We start from the raw sequence: 20,053 nt of genomic DNA on the forward strand, positions 1-20,053 counted from the left end.
GAGTTGATTTTAGGAATGAAAGATGATTTTTGCATTTGAAAATCAGTCATTATAATTTTATCACATTAGTAGAATAGATTTTTAAAAGTTTAAAAAAAAGTTATATAAAATTCAACATTCATGTTACAAACCCTTAGCATAGTACAACTAGATAAGAACTTCATTAAGCAGATAAAAGGTAAAAGGTTTCCAACAAACAAAAAAACCTTTAGACAAACTAATTATAGGATGGTAAGATAAAATGTTGACAACTTTCCCTCTGAGTTGGGGCAGACAAGATAGTGTGGCTCACTTACCATTTTTATTAAAGATAGTGCTAAAAGTTCCAACCAGTGCGGTAGGGCAAGAAAAAGAAAGAAAACGCATTGCTTACAGTTTTTTTAAAAAAGTGTAAATAATTGTAAACTTTTGAATTTTAAAGAAAGTTTTAAAAATATGACTTCAAATCAATATTTATAAAAACCATATGTCTGTATATTAAACAAACCTTTAGTCAGTGAAATTAATAGAAAATGCTATTAATAGAAAAAACAAAACAGAAAGAGTCGGTCATGATGATGCATGCCTGTGATCTTTGGGCAAGATTATGAGTTCAAGGCCAGCCTGAGCTACATAGTGAGACCCTATCTCAAAAACAAGCAGACCAAAACAGCAGCAGCAAAATAACTGCTGACTCAAAAAAGTTCTTGAATTAAACCTGATAAAAAAGTACAAGACTTCTAAAGGGGATTTTGGAAACCTAATGGAGAGAGTATGTTTTCTGTGGAAGTATACTGGAATGTGTATTGTAACTAGAAAATCTAACTTTAAAACTTGTAAAAATGTATATTATCTTGAGTCACCAGGATATTCTTACAAAACAGTAGGATAGTATCACTTGTCCTACCTAGTACCAAGATTTATTCTCAAGCCATAGTAACCAAGACACTTGTCACTTGTACAGGGATGAATAAATAAACTAATGGAACTGAATACCCAGGCCAAATTGGATCCATACATGTATGATACTTGATATCTGTATATAAAAAACAACTTTAAATGATCCTGGAACAATTGAATATTTATATAATAAAATTTAGATCCCTGCCTTTCACTCTGCGAAAACAGAAATAAAAGCACCAAACCCATCAATTCTAGGGGGATTAGTGACATAAAGAAAAGACAAACTTTTAAAGCTTTTAAAAGGCTTTGGAAGATAATACATATAGAAGAATATTATCAGGGTCAAGAAAGATTTCTTAAAGAGGATATAAAAAGTACTAATAGAAAAGATGCATTGGACTACAGTGAAATCAAGAACTTGAATTTATCAAGAGATACTACAAAGAGAGTGGACAGATAATTTCAAAATAGGAGAAGATACTGTATTTGCAATATGCATCTGAATCATAGTACTTGAAATGTGTGAACAATTAATCACTAACCTTTACTTTTAGGCTGAGGGTGGGGGAGATTGTGATGGGGAAAGAATGCATGGAAGGCTGTGTGTGATTTCAAATGTCCTCAAATTGGAGGGAACAGAATTACTTTTCTTTAAAATGAACATGTTTTATGCATTTATCTGTAAGTAGGCATAATTGTTAAGAAAGAGTAAGAAGCATAGCAAAATAAATCGAGGCAGCTGTAGAGAAGAGGTTTTTAAACCAAAATTTGTAGCTTTTGTAACTTGGAGGTAAGTTAGCTTGAATAATAAAAATATGGGTTTTTTTTAAGAGTTGCAAAATAACTTAGTACTTTTTCTAAGTTAACATATTGGTAGTTTGTCAGTTATTATTTTTGTGTGTAAAAGAGTAAGAAATTAAAACCATATAAATACTGTATAGTTACTGATTATTTTACTTTGCTGAGGCTACCATAACAAAATATCAGAGACCCGCAGACCAGGTAGCTTAAACAGAAATTCATTTTTCTCCGGGTTCTGATGCCTGAAGTCCAAGATTATGGTGTCGGTAGATTTGGTTTCACCTTGGGGCTCTGTCCTTGGCTTGCAGATGAGACTGTGTCCTCACATGGTCTCCTCCCTGAGGAAATAGTCCTCGAGTTCCTTTGTGTGTCCAGATTTCTTCTAAGAAGCAGTCTATTTGGATCAGTGCCCACCCTAAGGGTATCATTCTAACTTATCACTGCTTTAGAGATTCTGTCTCCAAATATAGTTACATTTTGAGTTACTGGAGGTTAGGACTTTATCATATGATTGTTGAGTGGACAAGTCCAGCCTATAAGATTTACTATATAATAAAGATTTTAAATACCACATAGGTCCTTTTGATTTTGATAAAATTTCCTAAGGCAATTTTAAGATTCAGAAAGTGCAGTCTCTAAAAATATGTAAGACAGAAGTAAAAATGTGCTGTGGAAACAGTGTTAAATGACTTAAAATATGAATTCAGTGTTGATGTTAGTTATACATGTGTGAACGTGGAATACAATTGTTTTTTTCAAAATATAAAAGTGATAAAAAGCAATTTCTTCCATCATACCAACGAAACCTCTGAGTGGCCAGCACTGGATGGAATTGTGGTAGTGGCAGTAAATCATATTTGATTACCTCTGATTGAGTCCTTTTGGGCTCTGCATTCTTTTTTTCCCCCCAGATCATTATCTGTATTAGTACATATTTGTAGTATATGTTTACATTCCTTATGGGGAGTTGTTACATGTACATAATACATCTTAATTCCTTTTTTTCATGCCTTTTCTCTTTCTTCCTTTTTAACCTCTATCCATCTCTTGATCACCTTCCTTTTGTTTTTGTTGTACATGTTTGTAGTACATAATGTTTACATTCCTTGCGTGGAGCTTGTACATGTATATAACACATCTGAATTCCTTTTTTCATCCTCTTTCCACCCTTCCCCTCCCTCCTGTAATTAGATTTTTTAGTGTCTTCACCATTCCTGACATTTATAAATTGTAGTTGGTCAAAAAAAATTTTTTTTAAATCTTTTCATTAGGAGAAGAGAGGATGGATTTTATCTGGTAAAGTAATAATTTTAGTATAGTAAGCTGTGCTATAATGTAGTGTCTACAGTTCTAAAGCCACTTCCCTATATAAAACCATGTAATAAAAGCACAGATCTTATGGAAAAATGGAGACACAACACTCAAAAACTTTGTCAATGACACATAAGAGGATAATAACCTAATAAAACGGCAGCACAGGTGTGCAAGCTCAAGGACCCGAGTTCGATCCTCGGTACCAAAAAAAAAAAAAAATAAAAAAATAAAAAATAAAAAAATAAAAATGGCAGCACAGGGCCGGAGATTTAGCTTGGTGATTCTGCCACCTGCCTCGCAAGCATAAGGTCCCGAATTTAATCCCTGGAACAAAAAAAAAAAAAAAAAAAAAAATGGCAGCACAGTTTTATATATGTTACATAGTTAAGAAATACAGACATGATAAATGTTGCACTTCACTTTGAGAGACGCCTCTTGTGAAAGTGGCTATCAGAAGGGTTGCACACTGTAAGTTGTTGTAGTGAGGGAAGGAAGGTCTCTGAAATTGGAGGGAGAGTTGTAGCAACATGCAGATCGGCCTGATTGATCACACATGACAGATGCAGGGAGCTAGGGGATACTGGAGAACTGTGTGGTTTGTGTATCCCTACATGCCAGGGTAGTTTTCGTCTAGGGTTTCTTGCAGATAACATCATGCATAAGAAACACATATTAGTCAGGTTGGAACAAATTTGTGTTCTGTATTACAGCAGAACTTAACTGTAGTTACATTTTATATTACTCCCAGTCCCATGTTATCATTTGTGTTTTATAAGGATTCTGAATTAGGATCTTTTTACTGACATTTTGAAATGATTTCCTAATATTTGCTACACAACACTTTCTCTTAGTGAATTTTAAGTTTTTCCAGGCTTAAAAAAATAAGTGATTTAGATGTAGAACCAGATATTTGCTTCAGACTAGTAGCTTATCAATGTGATACACAGAAGATATCAGTTCTTTTGTTTCAAGGTAGCAAATTCTCTTCAGTGACCTCTAACTTTTGATACTGCTACCAGGATACCTTTAATCCTTAACTTAGATCAATTTGAAAGAAAGTGTGTGGGTAGTTATGATTTGGGGGTTCTTCCAGCACACTTGTCTTCCAACACACTTTTATCAGCTGTAGCTTGTTTACTGCAAAGCTTAGAAGCAGTGGGTTTCCAGAGAAACCTTAGTTCTTTGACTCTTCCTCTCCTCTGGTTTGTTTGGTTAGTAGCAGTAATGTTGAATGAAATGCTTGTTCTCCTGTCCTTTTAGAGTATCTGTTCACATTCAGGACTCATTTTTGTACCCAGACCTGTAAAATCAGCCCTTCCTCACAGTACTTCCATTTCTTTAAAAAAAAAAATTTTTTTTGTAGAAAATCGAACTCAGGGCCTTGCACTTTCAGTGCAGACGCAGTGCCACTGAGCTACATCCCCAGCCCTAGCTAGCACTTCTGTTTCTTCTGCAAATTCCTTTTGATTTCTGCAGTGCTCTGGGGGATCGCCCCATCACAGCACGGATTGTGTTTTGGAAGCTTGCAAAGTTGGGTTTTCTCTAATAAACCGCATACCTTGTGATAGCATGGACCGTATCTTTCTATTTGTGCAATTCCATTACATCTCATAGCCCTCACCAGTGCTGGGTGAGTGCTGGGATGGAAAAGTGTAAGGGTAGGTAACATTTAGGTATTCTGGTCACTTGAAGGCATGACCTTAGTATTGTTCCTTTGCTAAAGTGACTTATGCTTGTGCATTCAAAATTTTTTAGCAGTACAATAATGAAATTTTCTTCATAAACCAAATATTACATAATGTATGTTTTGTCTGTCACAGATAGATTCAAATAAGGGCAACTTGAAACTGTGAGATTGAGTTTTTTTTGACACAATAAAAAAAATCCTACTTTTTTTTTTGAGATGGTCTTGCTCTGTGGTTTAGACTGGCCTGGAACTCACTATGTAGTTGAGCCTCTTAGACTTGTGGTGATCCTCCTGCCTTGGCCCCCCATGTGCTGGATGACAGGCGTGCACCACCTTGCCTGCAGAAACACCCTATATTTTTCAGCTTTCTACTGTAAATTTAAAATTTAGTTTTCAAAATTTCAGATGTTTACACGTTAAGTGGAATGCTCTCAAAAGAGAGGGAGGGCGGTAGTTCTTTTGTGATAATAAAGGACATGTGTTATAGTTCAAATCTGATGATTATGGCAACACTAAGCAACTATTTGAATTGTTCTTAAGAGTTCTTTTCCTTTTTCCTTATAGGACCTCTTTGTTTTTCGACATGAATTGGCCATCATGAGGCTCGCTGCCTTTATGGGGATTACTATGTTTGTTGGAATAACTGGACTCTTTTATACGCAACTAATTGGCATCATCACTGTAAGTATATTTTTAATGTAAAATGGCATTGTATGAGCATATTACCTAATCAGGGACTTAATTCTGAAAGTTACAAAAAACTTAGAAATCAAAGGAGAAAATTACCCATAAGACTTATTTTCAGTTTCATGTGCCTATATAATTTTAAAGTAGTTATAGTAGGTAATAGTAGGTGTAGAGTGTACATACAGATCCGTTTTGTTTTTTTACAGTACCCAGGGCTTTTTCACTGAGCCTGTTTTTTGTTATTTTTTTAAATTTTGAGACAGGATCTCCCTAAGTTGGGCTCAAACTTACCATCCTTTTGCCTCAGCCTTTCAGAATGCTGGGATTACAAGTATGCAGCACCTTACCTGCCATTATGTCTTTTTCCTTTTTGTATGTACTTATTGATTTATTAATATGCTAAGTGATTATTAAGTTATAATACCTAGTGTAGTATAAATGCCATGTAAGTCATTGCTAAACTGTATTGTGTAGGGAATAATGACAGGAGAAACAGTATGTATATGTAAATTATTGCTGAAATAGTTTTGATCCACATTTAGTTAAATCTATGAATGTGGAAGCCACAGATATATAGGGCCAACTGTACATAGACCGTGTACATATGTATGGTCATTTGGTTTTACACAAGTGTGCCAGGACTGTCCAGTGGTGAAAGAACAGTCTTTCAGCAACTTGTGCAGGGACAACTAGATATCCACATGCAAAAGAATTGAAGTTGACCCCCTACTTCACAGTATATGGAAACATAGGAGTAAACTTCAGTGACCTTGGATTTGGCAATGGTATTGTCTTAGATATGACACCAAAAGCGTAAACTACCAAAGAAAAAATGGATAAATTGGACTTAAAGGTATAAACATTTGTGCCTCAAAGGACACTGTTGAGAAAGCAGAAAGACCGCTTAGAGAATGAGAGAAAATATCTGGAAATCACAGATCTGACCAGGGACTTGTATGTAGAATATATAAAGAACTTTTATAACTCAGTACTAAAGAGCCCAATTCAAATATAGTCAAATGATTAATCTAAAGAAAATATATAAATGAACAGTAAGCACACGGAAATATGCTAAACCTCATTAGTCTTCCTGGAAATGCAAGTGAAAGCCATGATGACATACTGCTTTAAAGCCATGTGAACAGCTGTATAAAAAAGACAGTTAATAAACAATCACTGGTGAAGATGTAGAAGAACCAGAACTCTTATGCAATGCTAAAACTCTGGCAGTTCTTTGAAAAGTTAGAGTTAGCATTAGACTCAGCAATTCCAGTCCTATGTCCACACAGAAACTCATACATGAATATAGCAGCATTATTCATAATGGCCTAAAACTGAATGAATACATAAAATGTGGTGTAGCCATACAATAGAATATTATTTGTTCATGAAAATGCAAAAAGCAATGAAGTACTGATCCTTGCTACAACATGGATGAATATAGTGGCATGAAGCCTATTAACTGAAGAAGACCACTTACGTGCTTCCATTAAATGAAATGTGTAGAATGGGCAAATCTACAGAGACAGAAAATAGACTTGTGATTGCCTAGTGCTGGGGGCCTGAGATGATAGCTAAAGGGTGCGGGGTTTGTTTGTTTGTTTGTTTTAATGGGACAATGAACATATTGTAGAAATAAAGTTACTGTGTTACATAAGATCGGTTCATTTTTTTACGAAAAATGTTGGACCTTTTACTAAAATGATTACACCATTTTGCATTCCTGCCAATATATGAGAATTCTGGTTGTTTTATAGCTTCATTATCTTTTTCTGTTGGTAGTCTTTTCAATTGTTGTTCTGGTGGCTTTTAATAGTATCTTGTTTTACATTTTCCTGATGAGTAATAATTTTAAAACTTTCTTCATATGCTTATTGGCTATTCATGGATATTTGTGAAATATGCTTGAATATATATATTCATTATATATTATATATATTGTTAATTCAGTTTGAAATATTTTCTAATCTTGTGATTTCTCTAATAATGATGATAAATAGCATGGTATTAGTAATAATGCTAAAGTTGAGGGTATTCCTCTAAAATCTTTTCTCTGCTTTTATGCTCATTCATAATTACTTTATGATAATAAACTTAATCCAGTTTATAAATCATGTCAAAATTGCCAGGTTATGCTTGTATCTTTTGAGTTTACCAAACATTGATGTTTTTATAGCCTATAGTACTACAAAATTTTTCAGATTTCCACAGATTCTTACTCTGAATGGAAATGGACATTTCGGAGCATTGCAGCTGAATGCGCGTTACTCAATCAGGGCTGTCAGGGGTTATAGCTGAATGTGTGGTTCCCTTCCCACCTAGCAGCCCTGATAGCCTCAGAGAGTTAGGGTTCTAAGATCTTTTAAGTATTCCAATCTGAAATTTTAGCATTCTCCCCAGGGATTTAGCTCAGTGGTGCCACCGCCTGCTTTGCAAGCAAAAGGTACCAAAAAACCCCCAACAAAATTAGCATTCTAGTCTGACTTAGACATGATGAGTAATTACTTATTATTATTTTGAAAGTATACTGTACATTGGGTTCCATTCTGACTGTTCCACTCAGCCAACATGTGAATATTCCCAAATTGTAGTTTTCCTTTTTATTATAATATGGAACAGCATTTCATTGTATAAATAGATCTACTTCTGATGTGACATTTCTAAAACCGAGTAGAAGCCACATTTGTTAAATAATGCTCTCCAAACGTTTCACCTCTTTCTACATAGGTAAAGTACTCTTTTGGAGCACTCTGTACTAGACAGGGTTATGTCTGTAGAAATTGGACATGTGTAAAACATTCAAGAAGAGTCCAAGTATTGAGAAAGAGAGAGAATGGAATATATCTGTTAGTCTGGTCTTTAGTCACTGTACTTTCTCTTGGATACAAATAACAAAAATTACTATCAGTTTACATTTGCCTGGACTTTGATAGTGAACCTTAAGTACTAAAGTTCTTTTTAAATTTAATAATAATACTAATACTAATAATAGCAATAATAAAAGGTCCAGAATTTACTCCTCTGTGCATTAATTCAAAGTTATTTAAGGCTTGATTGTTTAACATTTTGTAGTCAGTGTTTAATTTTTAAATCTAATGAATTAGCATCTAAATAAAATAGTATTTAATGTTTTGATTAAAATTAATGATATAGATTATGCTTGCTTTCCTTACAAAATGCATTTTTGTTTCATTTTAATGATGAAACTTAGATTACCTACAGAAAATTTTACATCTGGACATGTTTTTGCTATAATCTAAATTCAAGGATCTCTCTGCAGTGTAAGGGAAGTGCTGGATTTGTCATGTAATACTATATAAGAAAAAATAGAAGGAATCAGTAAATTTAATCATTGCATGGGAGTCTTTCTCTTTCCCTAACCTCTGTACCCCAAAAATCCAGGAGACACTTTGGGAAAACACTAATGAGGCTGTCATTTCATTATCTGCTACTGTCAACTACTATAAACTTTTTAAGGGCATAGCTTAAACATAGGCATATGAGAGAACAAATAAGCAAAACAAATGCTGTCTCTAAAAAACGTGAGGTTTTAGGGAGGCAGTATACCAAATTAGTAGTAGGAGGTAGCAGGATAATCATAGTAATGATAATCAGATGTCATTTTAGACCTATGAAGAGTAGATTATCTGTGACCCAGATAAAATAATTAGAAATTACTTAAACTTGAGATTTCTAATTTCATTTCCAAGGTTAAAAGATCTCAACACAACCAGATGTTTCTGTTAAATAGACTAATCGGAAGTCCATTTCTAAAGGATTATTTTATTTTTAGATTTAATTTTGAACAAAATTTAAATATACATATTTGTGCATTTTTACTAAAATTTATGCTGGTGTTAAAATGTTTTCAAAAACAATTTCCTTTGTGATATTCTTATTTAGAGAATCAGGTTATTTTAACTATTCCTTACTTAGACTAGTTAGCACTTTTTTCTTTTGCTGTTTCTGAGTGAAATAGTGATATTGTTATTAATATAACAGATGTTGTCAGAATTATGCAGCAGTAGCTCACACAGCCAAGAATAATGTTTATTCTGAAGAACACCAGTACTAACAGTACTGGGTGATTGTATATTAGTCATGTTTTCAGTGACTGGGCTTGGAGAGAGTTCATCAGGAGTGCTGTAACAGCTGGTCCAGTGCATTCTGGTGAGGTTCTGACAGGGAGCTATTGTTTACTGTGACACTCCTCTGACAGTTTATCTCAATTTTGTATACAAGCATTTTTGTTTCCTGGGCACTGTGGAGTTTATGTAACAGCATAATCTTTTGGTGCTATCTCTGGAGCTTAGTGCATTTTCAGTTGTGTTGAGGTTGTCAGGATGGTGAGGAAGATTATTTAGTTGCAGTTTTGTAAAAGGGTTTAATTTCACAAAGAAAAAATTAGCAAAGTTTTTCATTAGGTTTCACTGGTACTATGTTGGATTTTATTTGAATTACTAAAGATAGCTTAAAACAAACCTTTTTCAAATTAAAAGAGAAACTCCTCCCTCCCCAAGTACACTTGCTTGTGTTTAACTTGCAAAGTTAATGCTTGCCTAAATAAGTGCTGTATAGAAAGAATCACAAATGCAGAGGTGATTTAATTTTAACTTGATTATCTTAGGCAATGACAATTATCTTACATTCAAAATGTTAAATCAGTTTAAAAGATTATTAAGTAGCATTTCATTAATCAATTAGTGGATTTGCTTGCCTTTTAATATGTACTCAGAAATGTAGTCTTGAGATTATTAATCCTTGTAATTAAATTTTGCCAAGTATCAAAGCTGTGAATTAGCAGCGTTTAGTACAATCTTTACACAAATTATATTTGGTCTACTCAACTCCAAGTCAGCTTTGTAGATATGCAAATCATTGCTAATTATTAACCCAGCTCTCTTACATTTCTATAAAGGGAGCTCTGTATAGCATTTTTGCTTTCTTTTCTGAATTGTATTTTTATTTAATGAAAGTTGCTCTTCATAACCTCCACCCTTTATTTTCCTCACCTCTGGCCATTAAATACTTCTCTCCCTTTCTGCTAGGAACCCCCACCCCCATAATCTTATTGGTTGGGATACATTTTCTTTTACAGTCAAGTTTAATTTTAGATTGAACCTGAAAGATAATTTCATAGGCTAACATCAATCATCAATAGAAGATAAAGTATTGGCTGTAGGAAAGATCTATATTTCTGTTAAGTCTTACTCATTTTACGTTTATAAAAAACCCAGACTTCTCATCTTTAAAGTAATGAAGCATTCTCCTGTATCTCTTAGTTAATGCAGACTAATGGAAGTTTTCAGGTATTTTGGTCATTAGATCATACCTAGCATAAATATTTCTCAGGAAATAAGATAACCTAATAGTAGCAATACACAGAAAATACTTGTTTCTCATCATTCCTGGAAGAATGAATTTTTTTCTAGATAGCTGAGTATATAAATTATATTTATATCCCCTTGAAAATAGAAGCTATGTTGTTGGTCCTTTCCTGATGGGCACTGAAATTGTTCAGTCTTCTATATGGAATGAAATTATCTGCAACAAAATATTTTTATTATTTTTTAAAGTCTACATTTCTCTGCTTTGTAGAACAGAACAGAAATAAATCTAATTTAGCACTTGACAATAACTTGTAGTTCCATTCTTCTGGTGGTAGTAACTTTTTGTTTTCTATTTCTGTCTTGCTTGTGAATGTGGTAGCATAACTTGTGTTACCGTGGTTATGTTGTATAAGCACCAGCACAAAAACTTGATAACATATTGGCTGCTCAAATTCAAATTCTACTTTTTTCTTATAACAATATTCTGGATCACAGAATTTCAAAGAGATGAGCATTTGCTATTTTGAGTGTGGAGGGAATAGCCTATTTGGCCAGCTTCATAAATCCTATTAATAAAGTGATGGCAAATATCACATCTTTTGATAGAATAGCCATTTGCTCATGATAATTTAAAAGGCATCATTTTAGTTATTTCCTAGAATAGGTTCTAAAAAGGTGTCAAAAATGCTTGGAAAAAAAAAAGCTTGAAAATGCAAGCTTTTTCTATGTGAAATCTAAACCTGAAATATTTACAGTTTTTTTAATGCTAAAAATAAATTCCTTGAGATATAGTCAAGTTGTAAATTTCTATATAGTAACAGTTCTCGTATTAGCTGATGATAATAATCTGACTTTGCGATTGAGTTCTTTATCCTGAAGAAGGTTTTAAGTATTATCCAGAGCTGTGATTTTAGGCCATTCATACCCTTTTCCTGATAGTACTTCTTGACTTCTATCCCATCTTTTCCTTTTTACTTTTGTACAAGTTGTCGTAATTGCTTTGGAACAACCTGTCACCACCAGACTCTTAAGAAACCATTAAAGTGACTTCATTAACTTCCTTACAGATGTGGAGCACAGATTTCCTCCAGGTCCATAATTAATGTTCTCGTGTGTCTGTATACTGTGCTTTCATCTAAAAAATTATTTTGAGGAAATTATGCAGCAGACCCAAGAAAGGTTAGCTATAAATAGAATTGTCATTAGATATCTTGTGTCTTGGCTGAGACAAAGTACCTGACACACAAAGTTAAAGGGGAATAGGGTTATTTAGCTCACAGTTTGTAGCAATTTCAGTCCATAAGTGGCTGGCTCCAAGATAGGATAGCACAGCAGGCAGGCATCGCAGAGGAGAAACAGTTCATGGTGGGCAGAAGGTAACAAAGTAAGCAAACAAGAGGTCTTGAACAGTATCTTTCTGCCCCTTTTATCCAGACTACTTAGAGTGGGTAGCACCTACATCCTTACATGAGTGCCCTTGACCCTAGCATTGCACTATAAATTAATTCCAGCGGTACACACTCTAGATCCAGTCACCTCTGAAAAAGCCCCACTTATAACCACATGAGGCTTTGGGGGAACTCTAGACTCAAACCATAACACCTTTAATTTCAAAACAAGATAGGAAGACGTGTGTGTGTGTGAGCCCGTGCTATAATTTCTTTACATATCCCTGGAAAATTTGTTAAGGAAATGTTGTGAATCATTGCTAGCCACCCAGAAAACATCTGTTTTTCTTTATGAGGGCAAACTGTACCTACGTGAGAATTTAATATTGTGAGCTGTTCTTCTTACATCTCTTAAGGAGTTAAAAGTAAAGATGCTATTTATTAGCATCATTGGAAAAAGGTTCTACAGCCAACCAAGTTCTTCAAATTTGAGCTGCACCCACAAGTATTTGTGTGAACAGTACTCCTTAATAATAGTACTGTCCACCTTTTACCATATGGTGAGCAAGGTATTAAGGTAAGGGGGGAGGAATGTATCTATGCCCATTAAAATCCTGATGTGTCAGTGTCATTGAATTGAGAAACATCTAGGAGATTAGCAAAGTGTGCTCCTACATGTGTCTGGGTAGGTCTGTGACCTTCAGTACTTTACAGTGGTACCTTGGTTCATAAATTCAATTTGTTTACAATTTGGGAGAAGATGGCCATGATTGTGTTTATGTGAGGAAGATGGCAACAGTTGTGTTTGTCACCTAATGTGGAGTTTGTGGAGGGAGGCAAATTTTTGTTGAACGCTTTTGTTTGAGAACTGAATTGTTTGTAAACAGAAGCATTCATGAACACTGTATGTGTTCCCGAGCTCGCTCCTCTCTGGCATTGTTCTGTTGCCTTGCTTCCCAATTCCCATGAACTGAGCAGCTTTGCTCAGCCATACACTTCTGCTGTGATATTTCTGCCTTGTAGCCAGCCAGTGATGGACTGGATCCCCTGAACCATGAGCGAAATTAAAACTCTTCTAAGTTGTAGGTGTTGGGTATTATACCCCAGCAATAGGAAAGTTGATTAATACAAAAAATTGGTACTGAGAGTGGTGCAACTGTGTGACTGTACCTGACCATATGGTTTAAAAACCTTTGGAGCTAGCTTGAGGGAGATGTTTGAAAAAATTCAGAGGGGTGGGCTGGAGAAGCCCTAGAATGCTGTGAACACAGCCTGATGGGTGATTCTGGTCAGAGCTCAAAAGACCAGCATGGAGATAGGAATGCAGGCAGCTTTCAGTTGTGAACAAAGACTCCATTTGCAATTGGACCAGGGGGCATTGTGTTACACTCTACCAGAAAAATCTGTCTCTATTTTGCCCACGTTCTGAGACTTTGTAGGAGACTGAGATTAAAAGCAGTAGATTAATTTTGTGGATGAAATTTTAAAGCACCCCAACATTCAGGCTGTGGCAAGGGTATTTCAAGCTACTTTTACCCAGATTTATAATGAGAATTGGAGGTGAAAGGCAAAAACAGAAAAATTTGCAAAATTTAAATTTTGGCCCAGAAAGAACCATAAGTAAAGTCTGGGCCAAAGGAAGTATGGCTGCTAAGGAGATTAGCACCATTAAAAATAAACCAAGTACTTTGTATAGGGACAAGAAGAAAGATGCCTTGAGAGCATCTCAGGAACAGCAAGATGCCACCGATTGCAGCACATTTCATTTGACCCCTCCTTGAAAATTGCCTCCTAGAGAATTAGTTCCCCAGGATTCATTTTACTATACCCAGCCATCCAAGCACTCAAAGGGCACTGCAGCCATGGTCCAAAGGGGCTTGGCTTTGGCCTTGTCCATATGGTGCTGTTTTTACTGGCAGGTAGAATGCCAAGAGTTGTGGTGTCAAAGAGACTTCCACCTAGATTTCAGAGCAAGGCCTGGAAGGTTATATTGCCCCTGACAGGGTAGTCCATGAAGCTGTGGGAATGAAACCAAAGGTGCATTGGAGACCCCCAGGAAGTTGGAGATGCCAGGAAAATGGACTATCTTCTCAGGAAAGCCACAGGCCAAGCATGAGTGGGGCTAGCCTAAGGGAGAGGCCCCATGGGCTGCAATGGCCAAGTCCATAGGGGCGGCATCACCCAGCCCATTGGAATTCACATTTTGCCACTGTCCCAGATACTAGATACAAAGCTATAGGATTTAATGTTTGCCTGCTAGGTTTCAGTCTGAGTTTTTTCTATCCCCTTATTCCTTCTTTTTGGAATGGGAATGTTTACCCAATACTATTGTACCTTGAGGTTATATAACTTGTTTTTGATTTTTACTAAGAGTTTTGATTTTTAACCAAGATTCTGCCTTGAGCCTCAGAAAAGACATGGACTTTAGAAAAATGCTCAACTGTTGAAATTCTGGGGAAGAGATTATTATGTTTCTGGTTGGAGGTGAGATAGTTGTATTATGTTGGACAGAATTATAAACTTGCTATTATCTTTATTTGGAGATTAAATATGGTTTAAGCAGATGAAGTTGATGAGGTATGAATTGTGACCATTATTCCTGACTTGTCAACTTCATTGGATTAAGAAATGCCTAGTAGATTAGCATCCTTCTGGGTATGTATGAGTAGGATGTGAGGGTATGACCTTGGGTACTATATATGATCCCTAGCCCATTCCTCTGGCACTGTCCCCCTGCTGTGCTTCCTGGCCCCCATGAACGGTTTTGTTTCCCCATGCATTTTTGCCATGATATTTCTGCCTTGGAACCAGCCAGCCATAGATTGAATCCCCTGAATCATTAGTCAAATTAAAACTCTCCTAGTTTAAGTTGTTGGTGTTGGGTATAGTGTCCCAGTGACCGGAAAGCTAATACCTGATGTTTCTGATATTGGAAAAATTATTGTTAATTTTGTGATGTTTTAAAGTATGTTCAGAATATAAACTTTTGTTTAAAAATAAGATTGTGTGATTTTATGTTGATTATTTAGATACTGCCTATAACAATTTGTCAATCTAATGGTAGGTCCTTTTGACAGTTAAATTAGCATTTCTAGAAGTTATCTTTTTTGTTTGCTGAGTTGTTTATATATATTTGTATTACAGCCTTATAAAAAACACACAATAAGATATTCTACTCATATGAAGAGTGATTTTTATGTTAAAAAATAAATCATTTTTACTAAAGAATACTAATGAGCTAACTTTAGTTTTTAGAGTGACAGATGTAATATGGCAAATTCATAGACTGCCTTGTTGAGTTTTATTGTTTACAGAAATCCAGAACCAGAAGCACTCTTTTGACTCTTGGTAATTTATTGTTCATTAGTGTCTTTCATATGTCATTTTGTTATTTGTTTTTTAGCATATATTCAGTGACAGTTGAGCTGAAAATAAATAGTAGGTTTTAAAAAGAATTATCAAAAAGCAAGTATAATAAAAGATTTTATTTTTAATGACATGATATACCCACACTTTTTGTGAGGTTTTGTATTGAAAATTGTTTTGGAATAATGTAATGTTGATTTTGCTTTTTTAGGGAACTCCAGTGAGTGATATAGGTGGAGAAATTAAAATTGTACCCATATATAATGTTTTAAAATCTTTAGATTATTCTCTGAAGGAGATTAAAACATTATAAAATAAATATGAAGATTTGATGAATTTGTTACATCTAAATATTTTTTATTTTTAATAGGATACAACATCTATTGAAAAGATGTCAAACTGTTGTGAAGAAGTGTAAGTATAAAAGTACTGTTGTAGTGTTCTTATTTAATTGAATAACCAGCTGCATTTGAGAACTGTGTGCATGTAGTGGAAAGATAATATAATGATGACTTTCTTGGTGCCTAGTCTGAGGCCCTGGCTAAATGAGAATACCCCTGTTTTACAGTAGACGTTCCTCTACACATGATAATTTTTAAACAAAATAAGTACTGATCATTTTTGTTCCTTGTCTGACTAAAGTTAAATTATTTATTCTGAAAGTACATCAAAAGAGATTTGCTTCTGTGTTGTTGACACATATTCTGTTAATCCTGAGATTCTCCTCTGCTTCAAAAGTTGCCCTAGGTTGATTGACGACGCAGATACAATATCTGCTATCCAGAGTTAAAACTCAGCTGCATGCCACAATGAAAGCAAAGCTGTATTTGTGATGCTGGGACACAATTCATCAGAGTCCAGTAATGGATCCCCAGCCAACCTGTATTGTTTTAGCTGACTGAAGTGCACCATGGGAGTGCTGTCTTTCACTAATAATGCTGTCTTCTGTAGATCGAGGCCCCGCAAGCCATGGCAGCAGACCTTCTCAGAAGTTTTTGGCACTCGTTGGAAGATCCTGTGGTTCATTCCTTTCAGGCAGAGGCAACCACTGCGAGTTCCCTACCACTTTGCCAATCACGTCTAAACAGATGGATGGTGGGCACAGATGGGTCCTCTGTGCTGGAAATGCGTTACAGGTTTTATGATAATAGAACTATGACAGTCTTCAAGTCAGTTAAAATCCACCCACCAATCTTAGGCATCACAATGTGCCCCAGGCTTTATTTTAATAGTGATCTTGATCCTGTTGTGGGACTAATCCAAGATCTATATTTAAGTTTTAAAGCATGTTTACTTTCAAATTAGCTTTCCACAGGGATTTCTTTAAATGCTTTTGTTATTAAACTCAAAAGGCAGTGATTGGGAGAAATAATTCTACATAAATTTCTTTTAGTACTGACAGTGTTATAGATTTTAATTTGTGGGAAATTTCTGATGTTTATTTAAATTTTCACTTTTAAGCAGTACTTACCAAATCTGAATTTAATTCTTCGGGTTTTACAAAACTTGATATGCCTTCTTATATGTAAATTTTTTTTAAATACAAGTTAAAATACTTAATACTTTTTTTTGTATGTGCTGCAAGATTTTTTAAATGCAGCTTGAGGATGAACGATAACAAAGGGCAGTGTTTTCATAAGAGCAGCTTTCTAATGTGTCCTCCTCTCTTCACCAAAATCAAAACAAAAACACACTAAAGGAAAATATCAACTACCTTAGTATAAAGAAAAGATTAATTTTTTCCGCATTAATTTTTCCCTTTACTATTGTAATTATTGTTTGCTACCAGTGGTCATATATTCCTATTTTACCCTAAGGTTTTAATGAACAAAAGTAATAGAAAATCTACAGTAATTTCAGTTACTTTTTCTAGTGTGATATGTTAGGATGCATACATTTTTTAAATGCTGTATAAATAATATATAATGTACAGTGTAAAGAGGAATATTGTGCTTTTTAAAAATATATACTTTTTACTTGTATTTATCTACTAGTAGATGTAAAATTACACACTGAAGATTTATAAATATAGATATATAGATATTGGGCAACTCATATTGAAATTTTACTTACTAATAACTAGTAAGTAACTCATAATTAGCAAGTTACTAGTAAGGGTCACTAACTTTTATGTACCAATAATCACCTAAAATGAAGTTAAATTTCCACTGACCAAATAGAAGTTGTGTTGCTCTAGAGACCTTAAAATGTTAGGGAATTTTCTTACAATAATGAAACAATAATAATGATCTATATTTATCATTAGCCTTGTACAAATTTAAATTGCTAATAGTAATGGTCTCTTGGAAAGCAAAGAACATTTGTGTGAAAAGATATTTAGTATGCTTTGAAAAAATTTAGCTTTTAGTTTTTCCACTAGAATACTACAAAATCCATATGTTTTTAAAAAAACATTATATACTTACAGTTTTCCTTTAAGAGAAGATTGAAAGAGTCTGCTGGACCATATTTATACTTTTAGTTTTGAAAATAAGGTATCATATTTGGGATACAATGAAGCAGACGGTTGTCATTGTTGGCCAATTGGCTATACTATGGCTAATTCTTTCAGAAATTGTAAATACCCTCTAAAATATTCTGAAATAATAGAATAAACTCTTTCAGAGATATTAATGTCATGTTTTTCATGTTTTAATTATGTTTATTACTTAAAAAGTTAGATGTGGCAAATGAAAGTATTTATTGGTGCTGATAAAATGTATATAGTAAATTTAATATAAGAAATATAAAGATTAATGAAACATAAAATTAGTATTAGACACATTGGTTGGATTTTATGAAAGCTAATTATCCAAACTTGGTGGCAACAGAACTAGTACAAAGAATTAAACTATGTAATATAAGTAGATGTCAGTTGACTGCCTTATGTTGCATACATTCCCTTCACATGAGAACCTTGAGAAAACAGCTGGGCCAAGTGAAGGCCTTAAAGAGCTTTATGGAGGTATTCATGTAGTAGCAGTAGCTATAGTGAAGTAATGGGGGAGGTCTCTTTCCTATTCTAAGGCTTGTGTTTTGGGTGTTCTTAGATTTACCACTTCTGGGGCACATTCTTTTCCTTTCTTTTTCTTTACCTTCCTTGGTCCTGTTCCCTCTATATCCAGTTCCTCTGAGCTATGGGTCTGAAAACTAATGCACTAGAAAACCATATGCTAATTTCTTGTGAATGGCAGAAATGCTACCTGTCACTGTATTTGCATAAAAATCCATATTAACGTGTTAATTAACATCTGTATATACTTATGCTGTAACTTTCAGTGTTCTCAAGTTAGCACTCTTAACCCTACAATGGGATTTATAATTCTTCTAGACTACTAGAGAGAAGCCATTGGCAGTTTCCTGGGGATTACATAAACTCTGGTGTTCTTTCTGCGCCCTCTTTTGGCTAATTGATGTAATTGTATTGATGTAATTGTATTGGTTCTAGAGGTTTCCAGTCCTGTAAATTTTACACACAAATTTTGAACATGTCAGAGGTACACAATTAGGAAAAATATATGTATTATAATGTAAAATTTTATGAAAATGAATGATCTATTTATGATTTTATTTTAATTCATAGAAATGTGTTGACTACTTTGCTTCATGTATTTTTTTTTTTTACCAACAATACATATTTATATCAGATCAGGATAAACTAGGCATAATGTATTTTATGTTAATCCTTACTTTGGCAAATTAATTCTTTAGAATTAGGCTCTTTAAAGTTGTAGTTTATTATAAAACAGAAATTTATTATAGTTACAATGACAACCACCTGTGCAATGTGTTTTATTGAGTATTTTAAAATGCATATAGGTTTTTCTATCTCGATTTTGGAATGAATTTATTTATTGGCGCTACTATCTTAAAACAACTAAGAAGAGATTAATACTCCTTCTGTGCTTTTTTGTTTTAACTTTCCCAGAGTTGTCCATGTAGCTTTAGTAGCCAGTTTAATATGTATTGTGAATACCCATGAAAATAACTAAATGTGTTCAACATTAGAAAATAAATATTAGCAGTGAGGTTACTGATACAGTCTGATGTTGAACAAAGTGTATCTTTAAAAACTTTCCATTTAATTTTTGCAAGATGTTTTTTACATTAACAACATTTATTGGCTTTTGAAGATGAAAAGTTTTTACCAGGATACAGTTACACCTCCTGAACACTCATATTTGTTGCTTTCTGTAAACAGAAATGTTTTGGGGATTAATATAGGCTGAAAATCATTGTCAGAAATAGACTTAGAGAATCCCCCAAGCAATGAGAATTTAATTAAAGAGTTCTTGGTACTTGTAACGCAGACTTAGAGTTTAAAAATATTAACCTGATGTTCTATTATAATAAAAATATTATACTATTTAGTTTAAGAGTTGTATTAAAAGTATTAGTGGTTAACATAAGGACAGCCATTTAAAATTGCAGCTAACATATTAACCTTTTTTTCAGAAGAAAACAGTTTATTTTTAATAGTACTGAAGTAGGGGCTTTGGGTATAGCTCGGTGGAAGAGCACAGGCAAGGCCCTGGGTTTAGTCCTTAGCACCAAAAAATAAATGAATGAATGAATGAGTGAATGAATGAATGAATGAG

The 20,053-nt window shown here is 34.2% G+C and overlaps 1 protein-coding gene across 3 annotated transcripts in view; it reads left to right on the forward strand.

Annotated features, from left to right (window-relative positions):
• The window catches only part of Zdhhc21 (zDHHC palmitoyltransferase 21), a 58,968-nt gene extending 39,143 nt beyond the window's left edge, over nucleotides 1-19,825 (forward strand). For all 3 annotated transcript variants that reach the window (XM_021252865.2, XM_004838304.3, XM_087183931.1), the window contains 3 exons: nucleotides 5,249-5,365; nucleotides 15,826-15,869; nucleotides 16,407-19,825. In XM_021252865.2, the coding sequence (XP_021108524.1) occupies nucleotides 5,249-5,365; nucleotides 15,826-15,869; nucleotides 16,407-16,539 (294 nt within the window). In that variant the 3' untranslated portion in view covers nucleotides 16,540-19,825. The remainder of the gene's footprint in view (nucleotides 1-5,248; nucleotides 5,366-15,825; nucleotides 15,870-16,406) is intronic.
• The last annotated feature ends 228 nt before the right edge of the window (nucleotides 19,826-20,053 follow it).

The sequence above is a fragment of the Heterocephalus glaber genome, unplaced genomic scaffold, assembly GCF_053883595.1.
Source record: "Heterocephalus glaber isolate CG9 unplaced genomic scaffold, H.glaber_assembly_v1.0 deba00001481, whole genome shotgun sequence".
Lineage (NCBI taxonomy): Eukaryota > Metazoa > Chordata > Mammalia > Rodentia > Bathyergidae > Heterocephalus > Heterocephalus glaber.